Source organism: Bos mutus, chromosome 12 (genome assembly GCF_027580195.1).
Source record: "Bos mutus isolate GX-2022 chromosome 12, NWIPB_WYAK_1.1, whole genome shotgun sequence".
NCBI lineage: Eukaryota > Metazoa > Chordata > Mammalia > Artiodactyla > Bovidae > Bos > Bos mutus.
Genome location: NC_091628.1, coordinates 36,083,255 through 36,110,098, shown reverse-complemented (window position 1 = coordinate 36,110,098; position 26,844 = coordinate 36,083,255). Strand labels below are relative to the sequence as shown.

General features: G+C 39.1%; 1 protein-coding gene across 6 annotated transcripts; it reads right to left on the bottom strand.

Moving 5' to 3' along the window:
• Positions 1–528: 528 nt before the first annotated feature.
• Positions 529–26,636, bottom strand: ZMYM5 (zinc finger MYM-type containing 5). 6 transcript variants are annotated; one of them, XM_070380557.1, is made up of 8 exons: positions 26,528–26,636; positions 25,592–25,661; positions 17,509–18,013; positions 17,177–17,270; positions 7,010–7,295; positions 5,976–6,141; positions 4,862–5,074; positions 529–1,929 (listed from the first exon to the last, which is right to left on the bottom strand). In XM_070380557.1, the coding sequence occupies exons 3-8, from the start codon at positions 18,001–18,003 to the stop codon at positions 1,162–1,164; spliced, it is 2,022 nt and encodes a 673-aa protein (XP_070236658.1). In that variant the 5' UTR covers positions 18,004–18,013; positions 25,592–25,661; positions 26,528–26,636; the 3' UTR covers positions 529–1,161. The 6 variants fall into 6 exon arrangements, with proteins under 6 accessions (XP_070236658.1, XP_070236657.1, XP_070236656.1 ...); XM_070380556.1 differs by having other exon boundaries at positions 26,424–26,531; XM_070380555.1 differs by lacking the exon at positions 26,528–26,636 and adding an exon at positions 26,308–26,521.
• Positions 26,637–26,844: the final 208 nt, after the last annotated feature.

Below are 26,844 nucleotides of genomic sequence, written 5' to 3'. Positions count from 1 at the left end.
CATGACACATCAGTAATTCAATTAACTGGTAAGTGCTCACAAAATAATGGGCACACAAAGCATTTGCAGAGTAATTTCAGAACCTGTTATGCTCTGGGTATCCTCGCGGGCCTCTGAAGAAACTGGATTTTGGAATTATTCCAAAGCCTCATTCAGACCCAAGTATGAAACACACTGAAAACGACCCAGTTGTCAGGAAGCAAAACGGCTATAAACTAATGAGACTGATGTTCTGGGTTATTTCCCAAAGTTTTCTGTGCTGACAGAGTCTGTAAGTGCCCCATGTCGTCCTGCTCCAGCCACCATTCACATACCATTTTGTTTCACAGGAAAAGCCTTGAGACAAGGGTATGTAAGGATGGAATATATGACAGAACTGCTATCAGAAACCAGAAACAAGGGAGAGTTAGTAAATACATGGTGAAGGAACATGACTGACTACCTGAAAAAAAAAAACCCTTCTTTCAATTTTTATGAGTGTATTTTTACTTCAGATGAAAACCAAAAAATTGCCACAACACATAAAGATTAACTTAATATATTTTTATTTTAATATTTATACCAACAATATATTTTATATTTGTACCAACATAAAAATAGGTATATTCTTTATGCTTATAGTTTTCACATGACAATAAAAGCTAAAACATTTATAAATTAAAACAAAACCAAAAAACAAATTAACCACCTTAATTCATTTAACATAACAAATGATGCTGCTTTGTTCAAATAATAACATTTTGCCCAAATGAAATAAACCATAAGTATTTGGTTTACTAGCAAAAAGCTGCAGTTTCAGATCCCATTCTATTTCTAAATAACAATACTTGTTCACATATGTATCTTGTTCAACTGGTATTGATAAATTCAAGGCTTTTTCTCCCTCTTTCAAGATAATCAGAACAAAATATTAATCACACCGGTCAAAAGTCAGTCCTGAAATGCCCATTTTAAAAGATGTGAATTGAAAGACTGAAAAGATCAACAACTGCCTTCACTGGAATGGGCATTAATCATGAGAACCTGGAGCAGAAACCATCTTTACGAGGTAACTTGCTATAATTACTAATGAGCGGAGGAAGCACTATCTGGGAACCTCAGCACAAAGCACCAACTATCAGGGTACAACTCTGAGTAAGTATTCAACCTCTTCATGTCATGTCAGATCAGGTCTAAGGTGTACAACAGCTTCACACCATCCTTCCCCTCTCTCTCCTGTAATCTGTGTTCTGAAGCTTCAACAATTTTACTTGTTTTCAAATCAGATTTTAATTTTGAATATTTAACGCTATTGTTGATGTGCATTTCACTCTCCTCGTGTTTGCTAAGAATATGTGATAAATGCTGCCAATCTCTGCACCCATTCTCATTCTTCAGTTGATTTTTTCCCTCCCCAAAGAGTTTGCAGTACAGACAAAACACAGAATCTTTCGAGGTCGAATAAAGTAACCAGGATCTAGTGGTTTTCTCACCATTTGCAAGAATTCTTGTATAGTAAGTTTCTGAAAACTTCCTCCCTGTACTGTCTTTTGGGAAGTTAAAATTTCTTACTTGAGGTGGATCATTTTCAACTAGAGTGTCCCTCTGTTTAATACTCAAAATTCGGGGCCATGTACCTGGATCTGCAGAAAGCACAGCTGGAATAATGGAGTCTTCTGATGGTTTCTCTCCCAGTTGCTCTTGAAGTTTATCAGCTATGTCTGACACGGAAGGAGGTAAATTCACATTCTGTTGGACCACTGATGCGTCTAGGCTACATTCTGCTGAAACCTGTAATTCTGAAGTCTTTTCCTTTTTTTCTGGTATTTCTTCTGTTTTTTCTGGAAGTATGTTCAATGATCCATATAATTCTCTTTCATTTTCTTCTCCAACAGCATTCCTTTTTCTGTTTTCTGATGCTAGTATTTTTTTTAAGTTTGTTTCTATCATCTGAGGAAAAATAGATTATAATTTTCTTACATTATTAACACTGAAAAAAGTTAATGTATATACAAATGCCCAGTAAGCATATGAAAAAGATGCTTATCATTAATCATCAAAGAAATACAATTCAATACCATTACAAATCACCTCATACCCACCAGGATGCCTACAATAAAAGGAGTGATAATAACAAGTGTTAGCAGAGATGTAGAAAAACTGGAACCTTCCTAAGGCACTGATGGCAATGTAAAATGGAAAATAATGCAATTCCTCAAAATTAACAGTCACTCTGTAAGACACCCTATGTCATCCTCTGCTGACACATATGGTCACCATAGTGACCCTATGCCACTTTTGAAGAGTGGCAATTCAAAAATGAAAATACATTAAGACTTGTACAAAATGATCACAGCAGCATTATTCACAAGAGCCAAGAAAATAGAAATAACAGTGTGGTATTATCCATACAATGAAATATTATTTGGCAATAAAATTAAGTGTGGTAAAGATACATGCTACAACTTGGATGAACCTTGAAAACAGTATATGTGAAATTCAGTCACAAGGTACCATATAGTATATGATTTCATCTAATAATTAAAATTAGCTATTCTGGGGTCAAAAATGTACACACACACAAAAGAGTCAAAAAAAGAAATGTATGCACTGTGAAGGGCATCTGCTAGCTCTAGTATTTTAGTACAGGGTACAACCTGACCACGGTAAACAATGGAGCTCAGGAACCAAGAGCACTGCTCTGAGGCAGTCCTGCATGCAGAAGCAGCACCGAGGCAGAGCAGGAGTGACATGATGTGGCGTGTGCCCTGGAAGACCACCCTGACTGCACCCTGGTCTCCAGTGCTCAGGGAAACCAGGAAACAGAGACGGCCAGGAGGCTGTGGGGCCAATTCTGGCAAGAAGGGACGGCGGTCAGGTCTAGGACTATGGTAGTGGGCACAGGGCAGAGCCAGGAGTGGGTTAGGAAGTAGAATCCAGGTTAGTTGGGAAATGAGTGGCACTGGGGGCTAAGACAGAAGAGTAAGGAATAATCCAAAGTTTCTGCTTGGACACCTGACTGGATGGGGGGTTATTTACTGATTTGGGAAACAAAGAAGGAAAGTAGGCTTGGCGTGTCAGTTGTGGACAGAGTTCCAAATATTTGTGGAACATTCAAATGGAAATTAGACAGACATACTGGTGTGAACCTGAATAAATATATATTCCAGATATATTCTGGAAGTCATCAAAATACATGTTAGCTGAAACTATGGGACTGGTAAGACGATACCAAAAGAGCATATTTAAGAAGAGACAGAATGCCAAGGACTATTGCTAATGTTATTTTTTTAAACAACCAAACTCAAGCCTTGGTCTTCTTTCTTTCCTTCTTGAGTGTCTTGGTAATGAATAGGTAGTCAAGTTGTCACAATTTCCCCCACATCTAAGACTCATCTTCCTGGGGATCATTAAATTGAATTCAGTGTAGATCATCAGGAAACTCAAGGCTTACATATAATTAAACGTTGGCATCAGAGCGAACACAGCATATACATATACATATTTTCTTGCAGGATCTTAGTTCTTCACGTTACCTAAGGTATTATACATGAGGTATAACCTAGCTGTGTGACTCTGGGGAAGACCCTGTCTGAACTTCAGTATCTTTAATACTATTTCGAAGGTTTTATTTAATTGAAAGTTAATAAACATTTAGTAAAGAGAATCAACCAGTTACATCTAATTAAAAGAAATAATTCTATTAATTAAAACATCCCTTTTCCCAGAAGTACTTTGAACATTTTTAGATGATTCTTTCCATATTTATTTCCAAGTATCACAACAACATGTTTGTATCACTATTTACTGATTTTTCCTCCCACTTTTAGGCATTGCTATCGACTTCTCAATGAGGAGGGTGCAAGTTTAGTTCTCTCTGCCACTGTGCTTACCACACACAGTCACCCTCCAGCTGCCTTCTCATCCTTTTTCAACTTTGGCACCAATGATATATTGGCCAGGTCATTCTTTGCTGTGAAGGCCTGTCTGGCCCATTGCAGGTCTGTCTGCATCTTTAGCTCCCACTCACTGATGCCAAGCTCTTAGCTGCAGCATGCGGGATCTAATTCCCTGTCCAGGGATTGAACCTGTGTTCCCTGCATTGGAAGGCAGAATCTTAACCACAGGATCAGTAGGAAAGCCCTCCCACACAAAATTAACTTGAGATGGATCACAGATATAAAATTTAAACCTAAAAAGAAGACAAGATAGGTAAATATCTTCATAACCTTGGTAGGCAAAGACACCCTAAACAAGAGACAAAAAGTATTAATCAGAAAAGCAAACAGTAAATTGGACTTTACCAAAATGTAAAACTTGGGCTTTTCAAAAACACTGAGAAAAGACAAAAACACTGTCCAATAGAAAAATCTTCCAAATACATTTTACAAAAGAAATGTATCTTGAATATATAAAGAATTCCTATCACTCAATAACAGAAAAGACAACCCAATAAAAAAAGTGAACTAAAAAAAAAAAGTGAGCTAAGACTTGGATACTTTACAAAAGATATACACGTGATAAAAAAAGGAACAGCAGTTATCAGGAAATTAAAACCACAATGAGATAATCATTTCATATTCACTAGAATAGATTAAATCAAAACAGACAACACCAAATATTGTTGAGACTACGGAGTAATTGGAACTAGTGGGGACGCAAAACGGTACAGGAGAAAATTACTTCTTGTAATGTCTGCAAAATGTCAAGTCTTAAAGCAAGCAAGCTTAGATCAATCAATTTCAATACTCATTTGAGAGTAATATTCAATGAAAGACTTATAAAGGAACTAAATGAGATTCTAAGAAAAATCTGCTTAATGAAAGCTATCAGGACGGTTACTGCAAGCTTGATCATTTAAAACTCATTAAAAGAGAATTACCTGTTTATACTCGTTAACACAACTTTGGCAGCAAAATCGCATCTGCTGACCTTCAATGACCAGGACATTGTTCCCAGCTCCTTTGCCGGGCAGGTACTCGCCACACTGCTCACAGCAATTCATCACTAGACCATTGGCCAGCCTGTACTTATTAAAGCACTGGTTACTGCATAGCTTGTGTGTCACGTTGTTAACGCTGACTTCATGCCGAATCTAGAAGAAAAACCAATTTACTAAATAAATCAACCAGATTTGCGTCATACCTGATATATCTATTTTTTTTTTTCAACAAAGAATCTCCAGTAATTTCTCAGTGGAAGAAATATTCAGGTAAAAGACATTAAAAAGCACATTATACTACTCTTTTATTTTTATCTTTGATTTCTTGTAAAAAGGAAAAATAAGATTCATAGAATAAAAAGCAGTAAAATAAGAGATATTTAAGAATAACAGAAAATGAATTAGATAGGTTTTGATATGACTTGATTAAAACAAATGGATAGGGAATTTGTAGGTATTATAAACTTCACTGCCCTAGAAAACAGGGGTGAGGGATGGCCAGTGGGCACCAGTATCACCCACTTTCAGGATGGTGTCTGTAAGGACCTAAGTTCTTGCTCTGCTCAGCTCTGTGGTAGCTGAGATAAAATCCTGTCCAGAATTTGCATGGCTACCTGGTAACCCAGACCAAATTCAGCCAACTGAGCACTCCCTGGATGCCTGGGAAGACAGCAGTGACACCTAGGAAATGTGGGATGACCTACATAGGTCCACTCCATTTATTCTATGTGTTCTTCTAGGACTGGTTGTTTCCTTCATGTCCTGAACCTACATTCATTCTCATTTAGTGTGGCCAATAAGAACAAAATCCACCATGAAACCACTGCTTTCTTTATGACTGCATTCAATTCCACATAAGCACATGTTTACTCCTCATTCAATGGGAAGGGGATGTTTGTTAGGAGACAACTCTAACATACGCCTATTCTTCCCTTCAACTTCACTGAGGGAATTCAGGACACATCTATTAGGTAGATCGCAGAACATATAGTAGCACCTAAAAGTTAAAATTATCCTGGTTAATCTAGATAGTAACTTAAATAAAACTCCAGACCTCTGTTAGTTTATTGCAGATTGTACATCTTGATTTGTTCAGAACTCTTTTTCGAAGATTCTGGCTGTCTTCATAGGGAGACAAATGAGATGTACTAAAACATTTTGGGAAGGGTTCACTTGACTCCCCTTGAGGAACAACAGTAGCTTTTTTGGTAGGTGCATCTCTGAAACGCAAAGGACAGACACAATTTAAGAACATTTCTTTTTGGTCGTGCTGTGTGGCTTTCAGGATATCGGTTCCCTCAGCACCCCAACCAGGGACTGAAGCCAGGCCACAGAAGTCGCCAGGGAACTCCCCAGAATACTGCATTTTAATAGAAGTCAAATATATGAATAACAACTGACATTTTTCATTTTCTCATGATTTAATCCTAGGAATCAACTATAATTTTTGGATCCATCCAGAAAAAATCCACATTTTGGTTTCACTGCTAAGAGTTCCTAAATGATATGGGAAGAGATTCAGAAATATTTTGTTGAGACTCATGGTCGTCCAGTGGCTAAGACTCTGTGCTCCCAATGCAGGGGGCCTGGGTTCAATTCCTGGTCAGGGAACTAGATCTCACATGCCACAGCTAAAGATCTTACATGCCACAAGAAGACTGAAGATCCCAAGTACTGCAACTTAAGACCCAGCACAGCCAAACAAATAAATAACCATAAATTAACTAGAGCAAGTATTGTCATCATAGGTTGACCTTTAGAACCTTGCCACAGGTTATGACTTCTAAAAGGGGACAATCAACCAGGTAGACAAGATAGAGCGTGGGGGAAAGGGTGAGGAAAAGGCAGTGGAAAAGAGAGGGTCCATTTATCTCAATACCTAAACTCCATTTTCCTGCCAAGAGTAAGTACAGTACAAATGACCCACAGCTCTGATGTATGCTAAGCTAACTCAAATTCTGTAAAGTGGAAGACACCTGTGCATCGATTCTACCTATCGATCTCTGCAACTCTGTAAGGACATTCAGAACACATATGCATACTACCAGTGTCCAATCATATGGAGGTGTGTTGAAGGGTACAGCTTACTTTTTACATGTCACATTGCGTTTCTTTGGAGTACGCTTATGAGAGAAGGAAGAAAGGCAGGTGGTAGAACAGAAGAGATGAGCTGATCCTTTTCGCTGATAAGCTGTCTGTCCCTTCTGTAAAGGTTTTTTGCAGTTTGCACAAGTGATTTTAGCTGCTTTAGTGGGTTGCTGTTGGGCAGAAGACTGGAATATCTGTTTAGGAAGCGAGGCCACTGGTGATAAAGAATCCACCCCTGGCTGTTTCTGATTACGGGGAAAGGATGCTGACTGGGAGATCCAAGAATCTTAAAAATAAAACACACAAGAAAGTCACGAAACAGTTAAACATTCACATCAGAAAGATACTTAAAAATTTTCATTTTGCACAACAGAGTATTAAGGCAGGCTTGTTTTACAACCCAGCAGAACAATCTGCTTCATATTCTAAGTGAATAAAGCTATACTGTGCCAGCAACAGAAATGGTGGTCCTGGAATAGTACACTGAGTAACCAGAATCTCTAAGACAGACCCTCTGTGCTACAAATTTGCAAGTAATTTAAACTGAGCCTCGGTTTTCTCAGCTACAAACTGCAGTAACACCCGACCTATCAGTGTTATGAAATCTAAATGAGAGGGAATTCCCTAATGGCCCAGTGGTTAGGACTCTATGCTTTAGGTGCCAAGGGCCTAGGTTCAGTCCGTAGTTGGGGAACTAACAAGCCAAACAGCAGGAAAAAAATAAAACGCCGAATGAGGCAATGCATATACTAAAGCATCACTTTTGTACACAGAGCATTTCCTAAAGCACTTTTTCTCTTCTAAGAAAATATTAACACATTATAAAAAAATGCACAAATATAGACTACAATCTAGTATGCTGCTGCTGCTGCTAAGTCACTTCAATCGTGTCTGACTCTGTGCGACTCCATAGACGGCAGCCCACCAGGCTCCGCCATCCCTGGGATTCTCCAGGCAAGAACAATGGAGTGGGTTGCCATTTCCTTCTCCAACTCATCAAAGTGAAGTCCCTCAGTCGTGTCGGACTCTTCGGGACCCCATGGACTGTAGCCTACATCATGGATGTAGGTAGGCTCCTTCATCCATGGGATTTTCCAGGCAAGAGTACTGGAGTGGGTTGCCATTTCCTTCTCCAAAAATCTAGTATATGATATCCATTTTGATAACAACTTCCCCCTAACATTATGAAAAATTTAAAGTATATAGAGAAGCTTAAAGAATTTTACTGTGAACACCCACATGTCCACCATGTAGATGCTATACTATTTTACTGGTTTTGCTTTATCACACCTTTCTATTTATTCATTTATTCTATTTATTCATTCAAGATAGATTCTAAATAATCTTGTTATGTAGTTCAAGTAACTTGTAGATATTAGTACACTTACCTCCATAATACTTCAAAATACATGAAATTTAGACATAGCATGTTAAAGCAACTCTGTCTACAGGTACTGTAGACTATTTCCAGGTATCAGTGAGGTGGTATGGGCAGGAGACCCAGCTCTCCTACCTTTACACAGGCACTCTGCTGTTTGCCTCAAAATGCTACAGGTTATGTATGGGTTACAGTGCCTTAACATGCATACGATCATTTGGGAATCTTGTTTACACAGAGATTCTAAACTAGTAGGTCAAGTGAGGAGCCTGAGATCTGCATTTCTAATTCACTCCAGGGTAATGATGAAGCTTTGAGAGAAAGCCCAAGAGTGAGATGAGAAAAATGGCCCAAGAGTACTGAATTATTTTGTAACCGCTCTTCAAAAATAGCTTTTGTCATTAGCAAAAGGCCTATGGCCCCTTCACTTATTACAGCTCCAAACAACTTTCAGAATACTAGCAATATTAACAACTCTATTTTCACTTCTAAATTCCCATGTGCTGCTTCTAATTTTGTCCTTTTTGACATTTTATCTTAATAGGCAAAAACAAAACAGAACCAAAAAGTAACCAAAGAAATTCTTTCACTCCACAGGAAGATATGCTGGCAAACATGAAGTATATTCCAATAAAGATTTTTAGATTTCTTTTTGGGTATAAAACACATCTTATAGCATCTTATTTCCTTGACCAGGGATTGAACCTGGGCCCTCATTCGAAGTCCTAACTACTGGGCTGACAGAGAGTTCCCCTGATAAAGTTTTTATTACCAAATGCCCGTAAGTTTATTGCTTCACCTGCCTACTTCTGAACTATTTCTTTAGAAAACAAAAATTACATGTTCCATCTATAAAATACAGGATGCATTCTGGGATCAACTTCTCTGTAGATCATGTGGATAACAAAGCAGATTTAATGACAGAAATAAATGCAAAGCACTACAAGATTTCCCATTACCATTACTATGAAAGAAAAACTAGGCTTTTTATTTTTAGCCATGCCAGGTGGCTTGTGGGATTCTAGTTCCTTGACCAGGGACCAAACCCATACTCCCGGTGTGAAAGCATGGAGTCCCAACCACAGAAACGCAAGGGGATTCTTTGGGCTTGTAAATTTGTATACTTACCCACACTTAAAGGGGACACAGTTATACATAATTATGAAAAGTAAAACTTCTACTGCTAAAAAAATAGATTTTCTTTCACTTTAGCTTTGACGCATACATAAATAGAGCAAATGTTTTCTTTGTTCATACTGCAACCATTTAATTTATCCTAATTTCCAAGTTTATTTTAGTATTATTTATCTTTGTCTGCACTGGGATTCTGTTGCTGTGCATGGGCTTCTCATTGCAGTGACTTCTCTTGTTGCTGAGCAGGGGGCTCTAGGGCCCAAGGGCTTCAGTAGTTGTAGCTCACTGGATCTACAACACAGGCTCAGGAGTCATGGCCCACGGGCAGCCCTGTGACATATGGGATCTTCCAAACCAGAGACCAAACTCATGTCCCCTTCACTGGCAGGTGGATTCTTAACCACTGGACTGCCAGGAAGTCCCTCAAAGTTTCTTCTTCCATCAAATTCCTATTTTATTTATTATATTAGTGTCTCCAGGTTAAATAAAAGAAGTCTCAATCACATTTTTCCACGCTGTCCCCAGAGTAAATTTTAAGAGAAGGGGCCCAGTAGATTAATGCAAACCCCTCCTTACACGCAAGAAAAACCAAGACTTAGAAGGCAGAGGTGGTCTGCCTGAGACCAGTACATGCCAGACACACTATTTTGAGTTTTAGGTATTCTTTCTTCCCACATCCAAACTCTACTTCCTAAAGAATAACATCTTAGTATTTCTTAAGTGTTGGTCTGAGTGAAGTTACTTTAGTGTCTCAGTGGGGTTTTTTAGTTGTTAAAGAGCAACACATACACGTGAAGCTTGAATATCTTAAGTGCAGAGCTCAATAAAGAAACCACCTACCAATGCAGGTGCCACAGGAGATGCAGGTCCGATCCCTGGGTCAGGAAGATCCCTTAGAAAAGGGAATAGCAACCCACTCCAGTATTCTTGCCTACAGAATCCACTGGAAAGAGGAGCCTGCCAGGCTACAGTCCATGGGGTCACAAAGAGTCAGCCATGACTGAGCATGCACACACCTATACTTTTATGACCACCACCCAGATAAACACACAGAAAGGTCCTCATGTCTTTTCAACTCAATCACTTCCCTTCTTTCCCACAAGCCGTACCTGTCCTGACATCAGAGTAGTTGTCTTATTTTGAACTTCACATATGTCATCACGTAATCTGTACCCTGAGTTTCACACACACTGAAGATAGCTGTTCATCTGTTCCCACTGTTGAGTATTCCATTATGTGGTTCATACTATTTATCATTCTATTTCTGATGGACATTTGGAATGCTTCCAATATTTTGGGCTGAGGGGACATCAACAGTTTACTGGATAGGGGGATCTGATAAGCAAGGTCTTGAGTGACATTTCACTGTGTATGACAGAGTGGGCAGGACACAGGAGCGATCTTTGCTACTCAGGGGAGGAAGCTACAATGTATAGGGGGAGGACTGTCTTCCAATTTTTTTTTTGTCTTCCAATTTTTGACCATGATTTCTGTACATGTCTTTTAATGGTTTCCAGGGTATTTATCCTGTTCAGTATTTGTAAAGATTCTCGAATGCAAAGGTTAAAGTTTTTTCTCCATTTTAGAAAATCTTCAGTTACACCTCTTCTGCCTCATTTCTTTCTTCCTCTTTCTGGGACATTAATTACATGTCCTTTTCATCAAGTATCCTAAGTCTCTTCCGTTCTTTTCTGCATTTCGCCCTTTCTGGTTCTCACTCAGTCTGGATAATATTCTGATAAACCTAGTTCATTCACACTCTCTTCAGCTGTTCCTACAGGTAACCTACAGTTAAAATGTAGACAGATAATCCTATTACCACACCCCTCATGGACTCACTTCTAGTATCTGCTTTTTTCTCTTGATTGTGTTGTTAGATGGCCTGCCTTCTCATATCCCTGACTACCATTTCTATATGAAAAACTGGGGAAAACATTGAGACTCTGGATTATGTTCACATTCCCAATCCACAGGTCAATGGTTTTTGTTGTTTGTTTTGAAACCAGTGTCCTTCCTTGCAGGCCCCCATGAGTCTGCTAAAAGTCCCCTTTAACTCAGTGGCCATTTCCGGAATTGACCAAACTCGCATTACAGAAGAGCAACCCCAAGAAGATAGCGTCATCTCAGATATGACAAACCTCATTTTCCCAGTGTATTTGTAGCTCTATAATGCTTCTGACATTTTATACATTTTGTCTCCCCGCCATTATTCTCTGTAGGAGGGACAGGAGTTACCTATCAATTGTTAGTTTAAAATCTATTATTATCAGAAGCAGAACTTCCTAGAATCAGTATCCAGGCCAAAAATGCTTATAATCCAACAAAGATACAACACAGATGCCAAGAACAATTTCCAGGTATTCTCTTGGATGAGATTTTTGCCATTTACATAAAGATACATGATGACCGAAGAACTTTCAGTGTAATACAGTATACCCTAAAGGTTAATGCAAAAATTAAATAACACAAAGTCCATTCTAATGGACACAATTCTATTTTCATAAGCTGTTAAACAAGTTTTATCTGTCATTTATGCAGAGCCATAATTTTTTTAGGATAAAATCTGAACCCATATATTTAAATATAACTCAACTCCAGAAATTCTCATCTTGCTCTTTTTTTTTTTTTCCTGTGCTGCAAAATATTCACAGCAATTAAAGACAGACACTTTGAGGGAGCTTTGACTCTGAATAATAACAATTTCAACAGTAATATAATTGCCGCCATCTTATTCTGTATGTCTTCTGATAAAATTCATTAGTTTTACCAAAGCTGACAGCAGGCAAAAACAAAATTTGGGATTAACACTAAAATTAGACAGCTTTCAAGATGCTATATTCCATTTTAACAAAGAAAAAAGCAGCAACAAGGCATTCCTTTTGAAAAGTGACTCCACCTTTCAGAAAACTTGACACATCTTCACCATCACTCTTCACCTGACAACTTGGTAGACACTCTCTTAAGAATTCTGGACCAAGTGGTATTATTTAAAAGGATATAGTCTGTAAATTCTGTCCCCCAAAGTAGAACTTCAGAGAACCCAGGAACACTGTAAATTCATTCAAACTTCATAGATAACAGGAAGGAATTGCCTCAGCATACACAAAATAGTTCAAATGTAGCTAAGAACTTCTTCATATATATGAATGAATATCAAGTGAGTCCTTTAATGCTTGTTTTTCTGCTATATTTTAAAATCACTGATATTTCATGTCATGAGAAAATATCATAGTAATATACAGTTTTGAATTAATGAGATAAAAGGATGACAAGAATGAAAATACATCTAAGTAATCTAAACAACTTTTGCAAGTCTCAGTTATGTCCACTATTTGAGTGGAGTGACAGTATCACATCTAACCACAGTATGCTCCTTTATAGTTAAGTTTATCAAGTTTATGTGCTATGCTTTTAAATTGAAAAGCATGTTACTGATCCATTTCACCATTAAATACACAACTTCAATTTACTTCAGAAAGTGAAAAATAGGTCAAGGCTGAAGCATCAAAGATATACATGGCAAGGTTTATATTTTAACTTAAGAGCTTATATGTACATAAGATTGAATTCATGCTTCCACAAATATACATCTAAAATTTAGGAAATAATTACAAAACAAGAAATAAGTGAAAGAAACAAATCAATTATATTAGAAATAAAATTTTTTTAAAAGAAGAGTGAACAGATCCAAAAGAATGATTTTTCAATGAACATTATTTCAAGTCTTCAACATCTTCAACTGTTTTTAAGCTTATCACATCATTCTTCACAGAGATCACAAGTTTTTTATATTATTTCTCATGTTTCACTCAATCAATAAATAAAAGATGTACATGGTAATAAGTAGATGACAAACATGAATGAATAAATTTATATTTTGCAAATCTATTTTTAAAAGTTCAGTGATATATAAATTTGGGCTTTCCTGATAGCTCAGCTGGTAAAGAAGCCACCTGCAATGCAGGAGACCCTGGTTCAATTCCTGGGTCCAGAAGATCCCCTGGAGAAGATAGGCTACTCACTCCAGTATTCTGGGGCTTCCCTGGTGGCTCAGCTGGTAAAGAATCCGCCTGCAATGCAGGAGACCTGGATTCGATCCCTGGGTTGGGAAGATCCCCTGGAGAAGGGAAAGGCTACCCACTTCAGTACTCTAGCCTGGAGAATTCCATGGACTGTATAGTCCACGGGGTTGCAGAGAGTCAAACACAATTGAGGGACTTTCACTTCACTTCAAAGCATTCTTGGCTAAAAAATTCCATGTACAAGAGCCTGGTGGGCTATAGTCCATGGGTTCGTTAGAGTCGGACATGACTGAGCTACTAAGCAAGCAAGCATGATATATACATTAAGGAAGTTATCACCTTTAAATGGTCAGTTTAGCAAACATTAAACAATATTCCTACTCCTGAGGACAGTTTACAACATGGAAAAAAGCCCAGAATTTTTTTATGAGGGCCATTTTGCATTTACCATGAAAAGCTTTAAAAAACTGACATCTGACTTAGCCATTTCACCTACAGAAACTTTTCACTAGAAAATAAGTGTGCTAAACTTAGAGATTTGACATGTCAATCAATATACTACTGATGAAATGTCAAATGCTTCCCCCCAGGTCAAGAATAAGACAAGGGAGTCCAGTGGTTAGGACGTGGTACTTTCACTGCTGAAAAGTTGGGGTTCAATTCCTGATTGGGGAACTAAGATCCCACAAGCCCCACAGTGCTGCCAAAAAAAAACAGACACGACTTTATACTTTGATCACTCCTATTCAACATTACGTAAGAAATAAAAGAGGATGTGCCAGGCTAAACTATTTTCATAATAAAACAGATTATTTGTCTTTTTCACTATGCTGGCATTTGCACTAATGGTGCAAAAGCAATGATGAGTAAAACTGCTCACAGTGGAACCCAACTGTACTAGAAAAGTTGTCCTCACTATCAGGCACATTTACTTCTGCTGTTCTTCTTCCAATACCGACAGGTCGACACTATTCTGATACTAAACACCTGGAGTGAGCACCAGCCCTGCTTAAAGACACATCCACAACAAGACTGCCCTCCCTTCACATGCCACCTGGATTCCTGGCCAACTGGCTGCAAATCCGGGAGCTTCCTAAGGCCACTTCAGGTTTGATAATTTGCTAGAATGACTCAGAGAACTCAGGAAAGCTTTATACTTATCATCAGTATTATTTAAAGGATACAAATCAGGACCTGCCAAATGAAAAGACATACAAGCTGAGGAGAGGGAGGATCCCAATGCAGAGCTTCTGCCCATTCTCTGTCAATCAGGTAGCGTCACCCACCGGGCATGGATGAGCTCACCAACCAGGAGGCTACACTGATCTCAATGTCGAGAGTTTGTACTGGGTTTCATCACCGTGTGGACATGAATGATGGGATTATTTGCTGCAGGTGATCAGACAATCTCAGCCTCTTTCTCCTCCATGGAGGGTGTGCTGGCTCAAAGGCCCAACTACTTGAATCACATGGTTGGTCTTTCGACCTTCCCTTAGCCTTAGAATTGGTTAATCTCAAGGGTTCAGCCTCTCTCCCAAGAAACATGGACAAAGACCAGTGAAATTATTTATTATACAAAAGAAGTCCTTGATGAAAAAGTAAAACTTAGTATGAATTTTACTAAATTTCAGCCTCTGATTACATCTTAATACTCTGTATGATGAACGAGGAAGCTGTATGATGAATGGGGAAGCATCCAGAAGCCACTTCCTTTTCATAACAAAGTACAATGAGACACAGTGGAAAAGCACTTGCAAAACTTGCACTGCAGGCTGAACTAGCCTTGAAAGAATGACAAACTGGTTACATTTTCTTAAATTAAGCTTTTCATTTCAAAAAAATAACTGTTTGTTGCCAATGAGAAAATTTGATGTTTCAAGTGAAAATCAGAATGTTTGAAAACTTGCATCTAACACTGCTAGCTTTCTAAGGTGTCAACATTTAGAAGACCTAGGTAACTCAGTGAATCAACACTTACAAATAATGAAAGCACAATGTTACCAATTCATTCAAAGGTAAAATTCATCTGAAGATTAATGAATTTTAGTGTAATAATGTATGAAAAGTTCATTATACAGTTTCAGATTCCACACTGTAAGAACTTTTAAGAAATGACCACTTATCAAGTTTTGGAGCTATGTCAAAAGGAAAAGAAAATATCCATAATTAACTAAAAAGACTAGTAAAATATCGCTCCATTCTACAATCATGTATGTATGTGAGGCCAGATTTTCTCCTTATACTGCAAACAAAAGAAGACAATGCAACACATTCTATGTAGAACTCAATCGGAGGAGCTAAATATACTGTCTTCAACTAAGCCAGAATAACGTCACTTTTTTCACTAAATTTCTTTGAAAGTAGTTATATTTCATTAAAAATATGTCACATAATACATAATTATTGTTAAGTACTTTTCAAATTTAAGTTTTAATTTCTAGTATGATAACAGATAAAAACAAACAAAAAACTCTGGGTTCCTCAATCATTTCAAAGAGTGAAACTGAGTTTGAAAGTTTGAGAACTGTCCTTTAGAAATAATAAACAATGTAAACAAAGACATTTAGTGTGTGGAGTTTCAACAGTTAAAAAAAAATGACAAAACATAAATGCCTTTAGAGGAATAAATATCTCAGACAACAGAATATTTTATAGTCACTGAAAATTCTGTTTTTAAAATGACATAACATACTTAAAACTTACATTAAAAAAGTCAAGAGAACACAAAACTATATACAATATGCTCTAAATTCTATTTTTAAAACCACAGAGGCAAAATGACTGATAGCAAACAAACTAAAATTTTAACAGCTATCAGTCACTTCTACTTAGTGGGTTGGTAACAGATACTAGTTCCTTATTTCTAACTATGATTTCTTTCAAATGTTGTGTAATGTTCTCATAATCAGAGAAAAAGATTAATTTTAAAAAATTTTAAAGAAAAAAATATACTAGCATTCCATTAAACAATAAGTGATTCGGTTCTTAGCTCTTGTTACTTTCTAGTTCTTTTCTAAAATTCTAAGTTGATAGATGGCCAAAAGCAAACACAAACAAAAACCAAAGAACAAACAAAAAAACAAAGGGCACATTAAGTCATGAAAAAGCTGAAAAAAAAAGATTTGCTAAATTTTAAATAACTTTCATTGTATTTTACCAGAACACGAATGGCCACAGAAGTGTATTTAAAATATAGATCTCTGATTTAAAGAAAGTTTTCCAAATTTAAAATGAAGAAACTAATAAAGTGCTAATTTAAAACAAAAATCAGGAACAGTCCAAGAGTAAACACTTGAAAAATCTGAAAAATCAAGTTATGTAATTACAAATTAAATTATTATGTAATATTACTTTAATCCTTTAGTTCACTACCCATCTTTTATCCTAAGAATTTTACATTAAAGATGGTAAACAAAGATGGAGGTAAGAATTATGGGAGTTTTCAGTTAAAATACAAAACACTTGGGTAAACTGCAGTTTTACTAAGTAAAAAAAAGTCTATTTTAATATGAAAGTTAACAAAAAAAATTTCACATATAGAATAAATAAACTGGATATAGGTACTAAGAGTAAAAGCCAAAAGCTTACAAATTTAGGGTGAAAGGAAAGTATTTAGTATCACTCACTGCTTACCAGGACTATGATGAGTTGTAAATCCTCCATTCTGAAATTCACCTCCTGCCACATTCATTCTACCAGGATTAAAAGGTCCTACTGCAGTCTTGGTCTGTGAAGTTAAAGACGGGGTGTATGTTTGCATATTAACACCAAAATTACTTGACTGAAGTCCTTTAGCGACATCTCCCAAGTTGGAATTCTATAGTGATGTTATATTTGTAATCATTAAGTTCATATCTCGCCCATCATTCAGAGCTTAAAACCTGCTTCTAAAGTTGTAACATTAGTAATATGAATTTCACAGTCGATTCTGTAGTGATAACACCATTACCCATTCCTGCATTTACCTTACTTCTGGAAAGACTGGAAGTGGAGAAATCCAAATCTTTGGTTCTGTTTTTAGTTCCAGGAAATCCCCATTCAATAAAACTGGAAGAAACTGTCTTTTCCCTTCCATTTGTTTCCATGTCCTCTTCATCATCAATAACAATTGTCTCACTTGTATTTCCCTTCTGAGAAGCCAAATATCTTGAGGAAGGAAGAATTACAGAATAATGTCCTTGAAGCTTTTTATTTCTTGATGCAGGAAATACAAAATGTCTTTGATCAGCTATTACTGGAGCAGAACTTGAAGGAGGTTGTATAGATTCAATAAACACAACATCATCATCATCACCATTATCACCTTCCACCAATGAGTTTCTAGACCTATTAACTAACAGACTAGCTGGGTCACCAAATGAGTCTCCTACATCCATGAGACTAGCTGCCATGGCTTTACTCCCTAATAAGATAGGAGTCTGTTCAGTCAAGTCTAATCTTCCTGCTGAACATTCACCCATGCCAAAGAACCTGTAACAGAAAAGAAAAAAAGTTCGAGTAAATTATGATTATTACATTTTATTGCAATTAAATAGCATAAGTGAAATTTAAAATTCTTTTCTGTGATTCTATCTATTAGTAAGTTCTTCAATGAAATAGAAAATAGTACAAAATAATTCCATCTCCAATAACCCAGGGTCCAAATACAGTTAGTATACCAGATATATCTTTATCTACTAAAATTATTATATTGTCCAAACTATGTTTCCCTAGTGTGTTTTTTCATTGTTTTTCAAATTCTCTGCTTCCAATATAACTATGTAATTAAATCATTCCGAAACTTTTTTTGTCATTGTCCACAAATTGCCAGATACTATATTATAGGTTTACGTAAAATTCTGAAAAAACCCATGAGGTACATATAGTTTAATTCATTTTATAGATCAGGAAACATATGGGTAAGCCCGAATAGCATTTCCACTCAGGGCTCTAATTTTAGGCCCCAAATTCTTAGCCTTGGTTTTATTTAACAAACACTTCTGTGTACCTATATGCACTAGAGAACGACAAAGGAAAGGATCCAGATCCAAATAATTGGAAGAATTTGGAGAAGTGAAAGATCAATGGAGCAAAGCTCTCAAAGCAGATGAGACAAGAGGAGGATGAGGATATGCACAGCACCAGGTGGTAATGAAGCTAATCATGAACAAGAAATCACCTTTATCTCAAAAGCAAGAGGGAAAAGTTAAGTGTATGGCTGTCCCTCAGTACCCACAGGGGGTTTGGTCCCAGGATATCCACGGAGGCTCAAGTCCTACAGTTGGCCCTCCGTATCTGAGGTTCCACATCCACAGATTCAACCAATCCTGGATCCTGCAATACTACAGTATTTACTGAAAAAAATCTATGTATTAAGTGCATCTGGGCAGTTCAAACCCATGTAGTTCAAGCGTTTGTCCAATTATAACTGGAACGTATATAAGTATGTAGAAACAATAGATGGAAAGCTGAGCTAAGTTTACAAATGCTGGCTTCAATTTTCTTAGAAGCTCAAGACAGTGAAAGAGGTGGGATCTGTAGGGGTACTGAATAATTAAGAGAACTCATACAGCAGTCATCATTCAATTTTAAACATTTCATACTGAAATATGCTAAGTAACATTCTATTCTAAAATTTTCCCAACTAATTTTAAGTGATAGTACTTAGTCATACAATAGATAATGTTTATTCTTAATGGGTGCTGTATCATTAAATATAGTAATTCAGTAAATGCTTAAATAAGTGAGGTAGGAACTATTCTTTGTCTCATTTTACTGATCAGGAAACTAAGACTCAGAAGACGGTAAGTAATCTGCCTGGCCTGCCCAAGTCTCCACTGCTGGAAAGGGTGGAATCAGGAGTCAAATCCAAGAAATCTGACTCTATAATCTATTTCATAGACACCACATTATATGCAATTATTGTATACAATTTCTTAAGTCCTTGTTTTATTAAGATGAAACAAAATTAACAGTCATGTAACTGTACTTCAAAGATAAATAACAAATCTAAGGAACCAGTTAAAAGGGTTATAAAGGAAATACGAAAATTAGGATCAGAATTAACACCTATCCAATAAGCTTATAATGTGGTTGATTTTCAAATGAAAGAGGCAATAACTCGCCTAAACTAAATCATGAAATTTAAGAACTGTTATTTACACATACACAAATTCTTGTTAGTTCTTTCTGTATTTGAATAAATCTAAAAAGGAAAAGAACAATTTCTGGGGAAGAGCAACAGCTGACTCCATGGTGCCCTCTGGTGGCTGTTAGGTTCTATCTTGATCTTCCCAAAGAAAATAATAGGGGATTCTTTATGCTCAGCTCATTCCAGTCATCTATTTCTGAAAAAAAGATTAAGTATTTATCTATTTTCAAATTTCAGGTTGTAAAAAAGTTAAAACCCAACCCTGCTGCTGCTGCTGCTGCTAAGTCGCTTCAGTCGTGTCCGACTCTGTGTGACCCCATAGACAGCAGCCCACCAGGCTCGCCCGTCCCTGGGATTCTCCAGGCAAGAACACTGGAGTGGGTTGCCATTTCCTTCTCCAATGCATGAAAGTGAAAAGTGAAAGAGAAGTCGCTCGGTCCTGTCCGACTCCCAGCGACCCCATGGACTGCAGCCTACCAGGCTCCTCCGTCCATGGCAGTTTCCAGGCAAGAGTACTGGAGTGGGATGCCAGGGCCTTCTCCAAAACCTAACCCTAACCACTATTAAAAGTCACTGTTTATATACTTTAATTATCATTTTCTTAATTCTATAAACATAAGCCTACAAAAAAGTTTTAAATATTTCTATGATATTATCCAAAAAGAGAAAAGGTTAAAGTTTAGCTAAGGCACTAAGCAAATTACCTCACTTAATTGACTTTTACTTTTCTAAACTGTGAACTTGTTCATACTATAAATGGGGATAAAAAAAAAAGACTGAGGTTTTTATTGTGATAACTGGACATACAGGTCCCTGGTCTCTGACTGGATCATATTAAAGAGTGCAAAAATGATAAATCTCTCTCTACCGAGAAAGTATTTAGGCAAATACTTTGGCTCCACCCTAGGATTTCAACAAATGTCTCAGATCAGATCAGTCGCTCAGTCATGTCCGACTCTTTGGGACCCCATGAATCGCAGCACGCCAGGCCTCCCTGTCCATCAACAACTCCCGGAGTTCACTCAGACTCACATCCATCAAGTCAGTGATGCCATCCAGCCATCTCATCCTCTGTTGTCCCCTTCTCCTCTTGCCCCCAATCCCTCCCAGCATCAGAGTCTTTTCCAATGAGTCAACTCTTCGCATGAGGTGGCCAAAGTACTGGAGTTTCAGCTTTAGCATCATTCCTTCCAAAGAAATCCCAGGGCTGATCTCCTTCAGAATGGACTGGTAATTAATCTTAAATATTTTGTCTTCCTGTGGTATCTTTTGGAGAAGGCAATGGCACCCCACTCCAGTACTCTTGCCTGGAAAATCCCACGGACAGAGGAGCCTGGTAGGCTGCAGTCCATGGGGTCGCTGGGAGTCGGACAGGACCGAGCGACTTCACTTTCACTTTTCACTTTCATGCATTGGAGAAGGAAATGGCAACCCACTCCAGTGTTCTTGCCTGGAGAATCCCAGGGACGGGGGAGCCTGGTGGGCTGCAGTCTATGGGGTCGCACAGAGTCGGACACGACTGAAGCGACTTAGCAGCAGTAGCAGCAGTGGTGTATTTTTGTTAAAAATCTTTATTGAATGTGTTACAATGCTGCTTCTGTTTCATGCTTTGGTTTTCTGGCCAAGATGTATACGGGACCTTAGCTCCCTAAACAGGGATTGAACCTTCACCCACTACATTGGAAGGCGAAGTCCTAACTCCTGGACCACCAGGGAAGTTCCCTTCCTGTGGTATCTTATTCATCTACAACTATTTAATTTTCATCTCGATACAATGAAAATTAATATGAAATTAAAGGAATATCCACACAGAGATGTGTGGAATCTAATGGGAGTTCCCTGGTTGCTCAGTGGTTAGGATTCCAGGTTTTCGCTGCTGTGGCCCAGGACTCAATCCCTGGTCAGGGAAGTGACTTCCCACAAGCCTCACAGTGCAGCCAAGAGAAAAAAAAAATTGGACTAGAATTTCAGCCTAACTAAAAAACTAGGCTGAAACCCAAGCAAGACTCTTATATGTAAATTATCTCTAGGCTGTAGGTAATAACCTTGCAACGTTAAGAAGGTATTTCATTATCGGTAAAGGTAAGAGTTAACACTAAAACAAAGACACAAATTAGGGTCCTTTGCCCTATTGTGTTTACTTTTATTCTAGTTTTTATTTCCTAACGATTGCTAGTTATCTTTTCAAAAGATTACACTAAAATATATATAACATAAAATGCTATTTTAATCATTTTTAAGTATGCAGTTCAGTGTTATAGTTTTTTAAATATGCCTTTTTAAAGCTGCAAAAATGTCTGCTGAATTCTTAAGTTACAACTCAGTATCATTAATTTCCTGAGATCACCTTCAATTAAAAAAAGTTGAATACTAGCCAGTCAATACTCAATTATGTTTATGCACAATTTGGTAGAACTTACATATTAAAATGACTCAAAAAACAGTAGCTAAAATAGAAATGGTGTTATTAATATGACAAGATTAGCACTTGATGATAAAGGTAAACAAACCTGCTCACAAGCCTTCAAATATTAAAATCACCAAGAAAGTATTTTCAAATATTTAATCACTGCTCCAAAGGTTCATTTTTGGCTACCTATTACCACATCTATATCTTCAAGGCTCTATGAAACATAAAGGATGCATGCTATAAAAATCTGTTGATCACTTAGTAAGTTCTAGAACACATTCTAGGGCATCTCTGAACTTATACTGTAACAGATCTTTTGTAATATAAAAATATTTGTATATTTACATAAAAATAACATCAATTTTAAAGTTAGCTTCCTGTTACAAGGATTCCCATTTAAAATCAAAAACTAAATAAAGGTATATGATGATTCTCGAGGTTTTACTCACAACTGTAAAGAGACAGGAAAAGGAAGAATCAAATGAACAATCACAACAAACAGCAGGAGAACTACTTAAGTACCTAATAGGCACTTAAGAGACGGTAGATTGATCACACAAAACGAACTTCAATCCCTTCTAAAATCCCCATAAATGACAGTAAAGTTCCTACTCACAATGAAAAACTAAAGAAGAAACAAAAGCAAAAAATCTGATAAGCTGAAGAGCAGCAGGTGGATGAATAGTTAACCAACTCTGCCTGAGACAGCCTAACTCTAAAACAATAAAGGAAAAAACTGAGAAACCTCTGACTTAAGCTGCGGAATCATCAAAAGGCTCAAAGCCTGTAACTCCTGATATCACTGGAATAGGGAGCAGACAGCTAAAACAAGGAGGATGTGAAATTCCAGGTCCCTTCCCTTTCTCACTTTGATGATCACAGGTCTTCCCCCTTTCTGGCCCAAGTTCTAGACTTCTCTTCTTTGGAGAGGATAGAACAAAAGACCTTTGTTTCAGGTTTACCAGGCACTGGTGAATGCTTCAATATCATGTATTTGAAATGCTCCCTTTCCCAGCTGATTTCCAGAGAGCAGGCATCCAGACTTCAATCTTCCAAGCAGCAGACTCTTCCCCAGAAAACTTCTTTCTCAGAAACACTCCTTTCTGTGGAATTAGGAACCCCCCAAAATGAAAGACCTAAAGATAATGACTTCAGAGGTTCTCCATCAATTGGCCTAAAAAGATTCATCCTACAGTGAAGCTCCAAGTTGAAACATTCCACTCATTTTTCTAATCTATTTTCTATTTCTCAATTCTTAACCATGAGTAGACCAACCAAGGATTATAAAATATCTGAAGAAATCCTCAAATAAGAAAAACAGTCCTGACATATATATATACTATTGATACTGTGCATAAAATAGATAACTGAGAACCTACTGTACAGTTCACTAAACTCTACTCAATGCTCTGCAGTGACCTAAATGGAAAGGAAATACAAAAAAAGAGGGGATATATGTATATATACAGGTATAGCTGATTCACTTTGCTGTACAGTAGAAACTAACACAATGCTGTAAACATAACTCAACTATACTCCAATAAAAAATAATGTAAAAGAAAAAGTTGTTAAAAGAAAAAAAGGAGAAAGAGAAAAGTGCAGGAAAAAGAAAACAAAATCGAAATCCACACAACTATCAGAACTCTAGCCGGACACATGACAAGCAAAAGACCATAAAAAATTGCTATTTCTAGTATTAAAAAAGAACTTCTAGAAATAAAAGCTTACCAAAAATGGAAAACTCAGTAAAAGGACTGAAAAATAAAGCTGAGGAAATATCAGAAAACAAAAAACACAAGAATTGTAGCTACTGTTAACAATGTGTGTGTATGTTTCACATAACTTACGGGCTAGGCACTATACAATCTTCATAGCAATTGGGAACACAGACACAATTTACTCACGTATAAAATGTGGATAAAAAAGTGTATTTAATTGAATAAGATGTGCATTTATAAAGGTTCAGTTATTGACTCTTATTTAGTTTGCACTTGCCAAAGTAATAAGAGAGCAGAGATATAAACCAGGTATGAAATCTGACTGGCACTAAACCTAGTCCTTCCCACACTGTGCTCACCTATGCTAGGAACCTGCTGTTGAGAAAAGTGGATTTTCTAAGTGGTAATAACTGAGCCAGCGATTTGTTATCCTTCCAATCTTTTAGTCTCCACTAGTTCCCTTTTCCTAATAAAGTCCCTCATAGCTCTAGAACCCTGTCCACATTCCTTCACCTCACACAACTACCACATAATCTGAAATATCATTTCAGGTATCCTATGAAAATCACCCAGTCAAAACAATATCCATTCCTAAAAGCTGTCTAACTAATGAAATGTGCCATGAAGCATATCAGAGTAAGTGCACAGTCGAGTCTGGCAAGAAGCAACAACAGCAGAGGGAAGGCAGGAATAATACTATGAGAAACAGCAGTATTCACAAGTTTCTTTTTGATGACTGGTGAAAAACTGACCAGCTGGACGGACAAAATAGGCAGGATCTAAGACTGTACAGAATCCCAGATAATAAATGTAGAATCAGAGATTTTTTTAAAAAAATCATTTTGAGACACTTTACAAAATTGACTCAGGCAAGGATTGGTGTTAAAGTCATTAACGCCAACAGGTGACAGGGAACTGGGCATTTTATTGTACCAAAATGAACAGCACTTAGGTTACTTTTTAGTAACAAGAAAAAAACACACATCAACTTGGTAATGGAGACTGTCACTACCAATTTAGTAATTCGGTGGTCAATGAGAATCGCTACTAGGGTAAGAACTAGATTATCTCTTAAAAAAAAAAAAAAATCTCCTGATGTGATGCTTGCCAGAGTTTTATCAGGATACAGAAACACAAATCTTCCTCAAATATAAGACAAACACACACACAAAGTATTGTGTCCATCAACCTTAGAAAACGATAAGATTCAATCAGTCTAGTTAATTCAACAGTATGGAAAAAAATTATTTCTAACCATTAGAAAGCAAAAAAAATGTTAAGAAAGCATTAAAAATGGAACATCTTAGAACTCTAAGAGAACACCAGTGGTGTAAATATGAGCAGGCACTCCCCATGCTTTCCCAGGGACTTCCCTGGCTTGGCTCTGGGGACAAGGTCCACTCCAGAAACTAACTCTCTGCCTTCAAGGTAAGAGAAAGGTAAGTTCCAACTCTGCTGCTGCTGCTGCTAAGTCGCTTCAGTCATGTCCCATTCTGTGCGACCCCATAGACGGCAGCCCACCAGGCTCCCCGGTCCCTGGGACTCTCCAGGCAAGAACACTGGAGTGGGTTGCCATTTCCTTCTCCAATGCATGAAAGTGAAAAGTGAAAGTGAAGTCGCTCAGTAGTGTCTGACTCTTAGCGACCCCATGGACTGCAGCCTACCAGGCTCCTCCGTCCATGTATTTTCCAGGCAAGAGTACTGGAGTGGGGTGCCATTGCCTTCTCCGGAAGCACACTCTAGTACTGCGCTAACTGTATTCCACAGACACACAGGGTAAAATTACTCACCGTCGACGCTTTCCTCCTTAATTACTATCACCGAACTATCACCAGACTGTCCTGAAGGTGATTCCTGGCCCTAGAACGAAGAATGAAAACGGACTTCGTTATAGCCAACCTAGACGCAGCACCAGTTCACCAGAGAGGAAGCAAAGGGACAAGAAGCCTCAGCGCTCCTCCACACACACACCCCCCCACCCCACGGCCGCCGAGGCACCAGGTACACAAACACCGAGGCTCCGCCACTACCACACAACCACACAGTCCCTGCGAGCCAAAGGCGGGAGGCGGAGGGCGAGCGCGGCCTCGAGCCCGCGGAGACGCCTATCCCCCGATTCGGCCCGCTCGCCGCCGCCGCTGTCCCTCAGGAACCCACTCGCCCGCAGCTCGCGTCGCCGCGGGGCGGAAACCCCCGTGTTGGCCCGGAGCCCGAGACCTGCCCGCTCCGCGTCCGCCATTAGAAACTCGCCCAAATAAGCCGTGAGAAGACGCCGCGCCAGGGTCTGGGCGGCCGAAGAGAGGACCTGGTGCGGGGGAGCTGTGTCCTCACCCCCAAACGTGCGGACCCAGGGTCGCTGCCGGGAGAGTGCGAGCTCGGCCACGAGAGCCCACGGAGGCGCCCCTTCCCCCACCCGGCGACCCCCGAGGCCCGTCGGCGGCCGCCTCACTCCGCCCTCGCGGCCGCGCCCGCACTCCCGCAGCCCGCGGGCCGCCCGCCAACGCGCCTGGGACATTAGCGGAGCCGCCGGCAGCCGGAGGCCCCGAAGCGGTAGCGGCGACGGCGGCCGCGCCGCGGGGCGCTCGTCCCGGGTCGGTGGGAGGCTTCGGAGGCCGCCCTCACCCATCTCCGCCTCCCGGCGCCCCCGCCTCCGGAGGCTGCGCCGCTCCCGGCCACCCCCACTGTCGGCGGCCCTGGACTGGAGACACGGCGGGGACAAGCCTCACCCGGTTCTGGATGCGGCTCAGCGGAACAAACCTCCCCGCCCCCGGCCCACCCCCCTTCGGCAACACGCGCAACTACGCTCGGTCCAGTGCCCGCATTAGCGCTGGTGAGGAGGCGGAGGCGGCGGCCGCGGCGGCGCGGCCCGACCCGGCAGGCCCTGCCCGCTGCGCCCTCACTGGCGGCCGGGAAGGGCGGGCTGGGCGCCTCGGGGACGCCCACTGGCTGCGTCCGCCTTCCTTCAGGACCCCCTCCTTGAGGGGGTGGTCCGATGCCCTGTCCGTCAGCCGTAGGCCACACCCCCGCGCCTCCATTGCACTCC

What these genes read in the sequence shown, in the direction of transcription:
- ZMYM5 (XM_070380557.1), bottom strand. Translation starts at nt 18,003, where the DNA reads ATGGGTGAATGTTCAGCAGGAAGATTAGACTTGACTGAACAGACTCCT. An exon ending in CCAGTCTTTCCAGAAGTAAG is followed by an intron (nt 17,271 to 17,508) that starts GTAAATGCAGGA and finishes TTAACTTCACAG; the next exon opens with ACCAAGACTGCAGTAGGACC. An exon ending in CGCAATGTGACATGTAAAAA is followed by an intron (nt 6,142 to 7,009) that starts GTAAGCTGTACC and finishes TTTGCGTTTCAG; the next exon opens with AGATGCACCTACCAAAAAAG.